The 8,249-nt window shown below is 47.8% G+C and overlaps 1 protein-coding gene across 1 annotated transcript; it reads right to left on the bottom strand.

Annotated features, from left to right (window-relative positions):
* Nucleotides 1-328: 328 nt before the first annotated feature.
* On the bottom strand, nt 329-8,248 carry RFLNB (refilin B; the record flags this gene model as incomplete). Its single annotated transcript, XM_019650399.1, has 3 exons — nt 329-3,479; nt 5,301-5,410; nt 8,186-8,248. Coding segments are annotated over 3 exons (504 nt in total), but the record flags the coding sequence as incomplete, so codon positions are not given.
* Nucleotide 8,249: the final 1 nt, after the last annotated feature.

Raw genomic sequence — 8,249 nt, 5'->3', positions numbered from 1 at the left:
AGTGGGAGAAAGGAAATGTGTAAGGGGAAGTGGGAAAGGTGGCTGGGTCTGACATCATTATTCACAGCCACATTGTCAGGGCAGGTGGGTTTGAGGAAAGAATACACAGTGAATCTGGGGACAAATTCCTTAAAACTATCTGTGCCCGGGGACCTCTTGGAAACCTTGTACCCCCACAGGAAGGAATATTCTAAACAGAAGTACTATACAATTAAAATACAATCGCATTTTAAAATTACTCCAGATAAGGAGCTGTTTTTTCTCATTTTTCTTAACCAAAACACTTAAAATTTTACTTTAAAAAGAGAAGCATTTCTAAGTTTTTTTTTTCTTTTTAGATAATTTATTGTTAAATGAAGACATCACAAAGCAAAATGGAGTGGGACAGTTGTCAAAGATAAATTTAAAAAATAGTTTTTGTTAAATACTATTCTGAATTTCCTAAGGTTATAAACAGGAAGAGTGTCAAATGAAAGGTAATCATTCTTTTTAAAGGCCCAGATTTGAAAACAAAACAGCTTTTCTCTGAAAATACAATCATCCTTATTACATGAAAGCCATAATTTTACAGACTGAGAAAAGAGACATTTTAATTGACAAGCAAACTGTATCTCCCAGATACACTTAGGAATGTTTGGTTTTAATGAGCGAGTTTTAAAAAATTGTTTCCATCTTGCAAACCAACATGATCCACCACTGATTGATGTCATTTATCTACCCTGAAGTGTCCCACTGTGTCGTCACATGCTTCCTTTCCTGCAACTTACAGCCAAGCAGGTTTAAAGAAAGAGGACTAGAAAGAAGTTGGCTCCCTGGTGAATAACTTAAAAATAAAACCTGCTTTTCCATTAGCATCACACATTCACAATCACTCACTTCTACTTACTTGACTGATATAGTTCAGATTCTCTCCACCCCTAGCATGATTTGCCTGAACTTAACCCAATCCCCCTAAACCAAAATCTCCTATGGACATCTCAGAACCTTACTTTGATCAAAAGCCGGTCATCCTCTCCCGCACTTGTCTCTTCTGCCTTGCTGCCCTTGGTAGCGTTCTGAGCTCATTCACGTGTCCCCTTGGGGCCAGAGCAAGGCCTTGGGAATTCTAACATAATTTAAAAATTATGTTTACTAGTTATCTTAAATGACAAGGTTATGGAATCAGAGAAAAATCCATTTTTTATCTATAAATGCCATGACATTTACTCTTCCAAACAGAGGAAGTATTTGTTGCTCTACTTGACTAAGGAGACTATGGGGTCCCAGAATGCCCCTCTGAGGGGTCCCTGCTGAGCCTCACTGTGGCAAACTCGGGACCATCCAACCCACTGCAGGCTCCACTAAAGGGATGTGTCCAATCAGTTAGCACGACAGACTAAACACTGTTAAATCTGAAAAGGACACCAGACAATTTGGCTCTATAGGCCTCCAATGACTTTAAATGAGCGTGATTATCATCACACCTGCTCTCCACGGAACAAAAGTCCCTGCTGCGGCTCCAGGGTACCCATAGAGCTATCAATTCTGCTTTCTGGACAGATGGAAGCTGTCAACAGAAACCCGGAAAGATAGTGGGAGTCTGAGCTTACAGTATTCTATAACCCTCGAGCCCTAGACATAATTTGAATGTATTCAGAGGAAATATTCACAATTTGTTCTTTCCAGTCTTGGAAGAGAAAAAGCCATCTGCCACTTTCTTCACTCAAAAACTTCAAGGATTAGAAGGAGGAAGAAGTAAAGGTTTGGAGTGAGGCAGGGCGTGTAGTGGGTGAAGCCAGAGGCAGCCTGACCCACCACAGCTTCCTGGCCCAGTCCCCGCTCCCTGCTTTGGAGGCCAGTTCAGCTGAATTCACAAAGTTTCTTCAATTCACACCTAACGCCATGAGTGTCACTTACACTAAACTGAACACTTAAATGTGTACTGTCACAATAGCACCCAGGTTTTGGAGGTGGACTTGTGACATCATTCCCTATTTTGAATTCACCTTTGCTTCACCCAGGGGAGGAGGGGGTGCCAATTCCTTGCTGTTGGCTTAGACCTAAGGCACTGGCAGACCTCCTCAGCAATGTGGACACAATCAAAGTCCTAAGAGCTTTGACCCAGGGTCCCAGGAGAGGACACCCATCGGGATGAAGCACATCACCTGAAACATAGACAGATGTCGTCAGGTCCTAGGTGTGGCTGGCCACCTGCGCCCATCGTGAGTGAAACCCCACCGTGGGGAGTCCCCAAAAGCATTGTTCCTAAGCATTCTTTTAAAGTGCCATTTCTCTCAAAAGAAAATGCCGTTTGTCTTTGCTATGTTTTGCCTTATGAAAAAATAGGAAACTATTTGGAAACCCCAAAACACATATCAGGAGAGTTACACAAGCCTGTAGAGACATTACCAGATGCCAAGGGTGCGAGGCGCTTTGCCAGGGCCTGAGCTCAGAAGCAATCGGTGGAAGGAACCAGAAGGGAAGCCATTGCTCCCAAACTCAGCCACCAGTTGACCCGACCCTCCTGAAGAGGTGAAAACAGGATGAACCTTTTCTTTTTTTAAAAAAAGGCATCTTCTATTGTGGTTTGGGGTTCTTCGATGTCATGAAAAAGATTTAGAGAATTCCAAGTGTTTTGGTTAACAGGAAATAGAAATGGAAATGGAAATAAAAAATGGAATGGAACTCAACTCTCCACAGATTGAACCCATATGGGTGTCACAGCTTACTGAATTAGCACCACTTTCATAGCAGTGAAGACACCCGGAGCTGAAATTTCTCAAAACTCACTTTTCCAGAGACTTTTTCCATGCTCCTTCTCAGACAAACAGACCAATGGAAGAGGAGCTCTCATCTCCCTATTTCAAATTGTTTTCCTTTTGCTCTAGTGGTCTTTTTTATTTTCTCATCAAATTGAGACTTTGGGGGAAACTATGCAGCAGCAAACTAGAAATACACTCCTTTTGCAAACAATTTGAACATTTTTTAAAAAACCAAATTTTCTCAATTATTGTAAAATGCCATGACATTTTTTTTTTCTTCCCCAGACTGGGCTTAGAGGTATCTCTAGATTAGACTCCTGGGGGCATGAGTGACACTCAAGGGCAATGTGGCCCAACTTGACCAGGGCAGCAGAAGAGCTGGTCCAGCCCCACCCAGCCTGCTTGAGTCAGCACTCATCTGAGAGGTAATCACTGCCCAGGAACTCCGTGGCTTCAAGCTCCACACTGGACAGGAACCTCCTCAGCGTCTTGCGGCAGTTGTAATCCAGGGTGGTGGTATAGACGGTCTTGGGGAACTTGGGGTAGACGATGGTGGTGCTGAGGAAGCGGGTAGCCTTGTGACGGGGCTCAAAACGCAGCTCGGCCTTGTAGTTGCGCCAGGTGCAATTGGGGATGCAGGTGACCGTCTGGCTGCAGGAGGCCATGGCCAGGCCCAAGGGCAGGTGGACGTCGTCAATGAAGTGCCGCTCTGAGTCATACTTGACCGAGGAAGTGTACCTGGGCGGGAGATGGAAGGCAGCATGACGCCGTTCCTCTGAGCTAGGGGCATAGGGGTCTCTACCATGACCTTGAACCTGTCATGGGGTGCAAACTTTGAGATGTGGCCACTCTAATCAGAAGCAGCATAGAGTTGATGAAACACTTACTAGTGGTACTATTTGAAGCACTTTACTTCCAGGATCAATTGAATAGTCCTAACAACGCTGGGAGAGGACATCGAGGTGCAGAGGTTAAGCTCACTGTGGGACTGAGTAGTGGGGCTGTAAACGCAGGTGTGCAAGATGCCAGAGTTGATCCTGCACTCACTGTTTCTCATTGCAGGCAGCAGTCCCTGGAGTCTATGCCCATTTAAGCTATAAGAACTCGGTCAAATTACTTAACTAACTTAACTTCTTAACTTCTCCAAGCTTCAGTTTCCTCTTTCTGCAAAAGGTGCCCAATAATAACTGGGTAGAGTGTTAATACAGCAAGTGCTGTCGGTGATAATTATTATATAACAAGGTGGATTCTGTGGCTATGCTGAGGGTGAACAGTTTCTCTGTTCCCCTAAAGTGATCAGTTAACTCTTTAGTGAGAGGATGAAGGAACCCAGAAATCCTAGATGCTGGTGCTGAACGCTCAGTGATACCAAGTACTAGTACTTGGTCCATTTGGCCTTCGGTTTGGAGATCCCCTCAGACCCACGGACTCTGAGATCCAACCTTATCAATCACAGCCAATTACAGTCTTCTTGATTTCCATAAAATAACCCAACATCCAGCAGCTACTTTATGTTTTTAAAGTCCTTTCGTAAGTTGGGAGTTAAATTTTTTTATGTAAGAAGGACATTAGTTCATTTTACTGTATCACTGTTACCGCTTCATAGGTACTAAAATATATATGAGCATCACACATATACACATCTAAGAACACTGCCTACATCAGCCCCTACCCACTGGTCGGGATGTAAGAAGCAGCATTCTTTTCAGTGGGTTGGATGAAAATGCCTGTTCTCCTTGGGCAAGTAGGTAAAAGGCTGGTGAAAGCTAATGTCATGAGGTCATGTCCTCATTTTGTTCAAAATACAAGCTCTGCAGGAATAAAGGGCTGAACTGCTCACCTTCAAAATGGTAAGTCTCCTTTGTTCCATGTCAAAGGGCCCTTTGTCTTAAGGCAACTGAAACTCCAGCTATAAAACCACCGGATCCCAAAAGTAAAATTCCTTTCTCTAAAAAGACACATCTTGAACAGAGCCTCTCTGTGAATCTCTGCTCCCAGATAATCCTGGGTAAGATAAATTCCCAAAGGAAGAATGGTACTTGCCCAGTGAAATTATAACATAAAACAAGGTGACAGCACCTTCAAGCAGCGATGGGAGGTGGGGTGGGGGTAGGAATAGGGGGAGCAGCTTTTGGAAAGAGGAATTACTTTATTAGAAAATTTAAAATCTGGTGGCCATGACATCTGAGGTGCAAAAAGGCAAGTTGTAGGTCTTTATGTTAACGTGATCTCGTTTTTACTTTTAAAATGTGTCTATGTATTTAATCGGTTAAGATGTAGAAAAAAATCTAAAAGAGCACCCACCAAATTATGAAGTCTTTGGCACACTTTTGTGATTTACTAATTTTTTTTTTAATTTTTAATTTTTAAGGAGGGTGCCGCTTACGGTGGCCCATATGGGGATCGAACCAGAAACCTTGGTGTTATTAACACCACACTCTAACCAACAGAACTAACAGGCCATCCCTTAACTAATTTTTTTTAATAACAAGCATTAATTTCTGGGATGAAAAAATAAAATTTTAAAAATAAAATATAATTAGAGCTTGTTATATTTACCTTACTTCTGTCGGTGGTAAGGGGTCAAGCTCCACTCCTTCACCAAAGGACAGGGGGCATAACCTCGGTGTGCAGGCAGAGGCCAGCGGGGTGGGAAGAGAGGCTGGATTCTGTGAGGATAAAGAACGCAGATGGACCACACGTCAAGCCGATGGAGCCCCCACAGAAGATCCTGGCTCTATGCCTCCAGGTGAAGGCCCAACCATGACTTGTGCGCCCCCTCCTGGGAATGATGCCTGAGAAGGGCTGACCCACAGCACGGGAAGGGCACTGGACAGGGAACCAAGAGGTCTGGGTTTCTCGTGGCCAGGTCTCTCATGAATATGCTGTGTGCCCTCACAAGAGCCACATTACACATCCTCTGAGACCTCATCTGCATGCACGCTAAGGAGTGCTCCCTTCCGTACTGCGGCTCTGTGAAAGGTAGAAAAGAGGAAACAAATGCAAGCTCAGTGTCATCACCGTGGCCAGAGCCAGGGGCTGTTGTGCCATCTCGCAGCGAGGCAGTTAGAAAATCTTGATGAACTGGGACGCCACTAACCAGAACCCTCAATTATGTACCCCCAACCCTATCATTGTCTCAGCAACACTTTAGAAAAGGCCAAAACAAAATAACTCTACTAGGGATTTTTTTTTTTTTACACTGCAGATTCACTTCAACTTCCCCCACCTCCTCTCTGGGGAAGACAGACCAACGCCCAACCAAGATGGAGGCATCCACACACTCATTAGTAAGATGAACACTGCAAAGTTCTCTACGTCATCACATGCGTAGAGGTTAACCAGCTTCCAGCCTGGTCAAAGCTTCTGACTTTCTGATTCATCAAGCAGCCTGAGTAAGAGAAGGTTCCATGCTAGACATAGGTGCTGTTTTTCACCTGATGTGACTGGAATCAGGGCTTCTGTGTCAAGCGTGCAATAGAGAGCAGCCCTTTGGGTTCCCAGGTTTACTGGGGAGCTGTCATTTTCTTTGCTTAATTGAGAGAAGGATCTATACTTGGGCCAGGGTGTGGAGGTGTCAGCCCCCCACACACATCTTCCAGGACAGAGAAGGAAGCAGACACTTCTAGAAAGTTGACTCTGAAACTCTTATCATGTTACCAGGACTAAGTGTCAAGTGGAGGTATAGGGTGGAAATGCAAAAGCCAAAGGGGATCAGGGTAGGTCTGGGAGAGGGAGAGGAACCTGAGGGTCCAATGCCTGGTGAATTGTTTCATAAGCCCCGGCTGGGGGAGGGGCTGTGGTTGAGAGCCAAGGTCAGTGGATGGGAGAGGGGTAAAGCGTGGGCATTGGCTACTGCAGAGCTTTTTACAAACAGTCACCAAGTTTTGACAGTGGGCCCTGCTCTGCCTTCAGCTCTCTGGCTGCTGTATACTCCCCAACCTAGGGGGCACCTAGGTTGATGGCATGATGACACAGCCACCGTGAGGAGGTAGGCAACTCTCCAACTTTCACTCTGCAGCCTTCTTCCAGGTATCCACACAAGCACTTGGTTCTCTTGCCCCTGGCCTTCTCTGCTCCCTCATCCTTGCCCACCCAACAGGCACTCACTGAGCACACACCTTGTTCCAGGGCAGGCTGGGGGTGGCAGGAGTTATAACAGATGCATGAAAAGGGGTGCCACCAGGGAATGGGGATGTGGCCACAGACTCCCTCATGGCTCTGGGAAACTTCAAGGAAGGCTTCTCAGAGGAGGTGACAAGTTGGGCATTGAAGGGCCAGCAGGGCTTTGGGAGAGGTAGGAGGGGATGGGCTTGGAGGGAAAAAAAGGCATGCCAGGTGGAGGCACCAGCCTGTGGTCAGGGGATGCAGAAGATGAAGCTAGAAAGGGCTAGATGGACAGGGTTCTGAAGGCCAAGTTGAAGTGAGTGCTGCCTTCCAGTGGAAATAAGGGAATGCACTGATGTCCTGATGTCCGGGGGGAGACAGGGGTCAGTGGGTCAAGAATTCCGCGCACTATCCAAGTGCACGGGTCCTTAAGGAGCAGCAGCTGTCACTGACTACTTCACCCCAAGGGAGAAGGTTGTAAATACCCTCCTCCCCAAGAGGGAGGGTGTGGGCTGAGAGCCCAGCTCTGAGCTTTGACTGCAGACAGGATGTGGCCTCCCCTGAGCTCTAGGTAAAGGCAATAAACACCACCACCTGAGTGATTCCTAAGACAAAAGAGACTTGGTGTTTTTCTTTAAATAAAATTTTTAAAAGAAAATAAAAGGATTCATTTTTTTAAAGTTTCCACCCACCCAACGGCCTCCCACCCATCATGTGCCAGACACGGGTAGGTGACAGGACAAAGGGGGCCATCAGGAGGCTCATGAGGCGACCTTTCTCAAAAGGTCCCTCCAAGGCCACTAACTTAGTCCCCAAAGGCTGGCTCCGTTTGCTCTCTGAACTGGGGGGCTGGGCAGCTGGGGCCCACCTCTCTCCCCAAGACCAGCCCAAAGGGGTAAGGCCCTTGAGAGTCGCCATCGGCCGGGCAAAGCCGGGGGGCGCCAGGTTCTCAGTCCAGCAAAGGCTGGGTTTTTCCCTCGGGAGTCCCGGGATGCACCCCCCACACACACACTCCCGCCCGACCCGGGCCAAAATGTGGCGGAGCCACAGCCTGCCAGCCCCGGGGGCCGCCACCCCGAAGGGAGGAGGCGGCGGCTCGCCTCTCCCGGGGCATCCGCGCCTCCCAGGCGATGACAATTTTCCAGCCACCGGCTCCAGCTGGCCAGGCTCTCGGAGAGCTCCCGCCCTGGTATCCCGCCGATGGCCACGACGTCCCGACCGACCGGGGGCGACGCCGACAGCGCGCCCCGAGCGGGACCGCACGACCGGCTGGTGGTCTCCCGAGGCCCGGCTGCGGGTGGGATGGGGAGGGAAGGGGCCAGCGCGGGGCCACTCACCGGGGCCGCGGGGGTCGCCGCCGCGTCGGGCTCCAGCGCCCCGGGTGCCGGCGCGCGCTCCCCG

Source organism: Hipposideros armiger, unplaced genomic scaffold (assembly GCF_001890085.2).
Source record: "Hipposideros armiger isolate ML-2016 unplaced genomic scaffold, ASM189008v1 scaffold_141, whole genome shotgun sequence".
Taxonomy (NCBI): Eukaryota; Metazoa; Chordata; class Mammalia; order Chiroptera; family Hipposideridae; genus Hipposideros; species Hipposideros armiger.
Note: the sequence above shows the minus strand (reverse complement) of the source record. Positions and strands in the feature narration are given on the sequence as shown.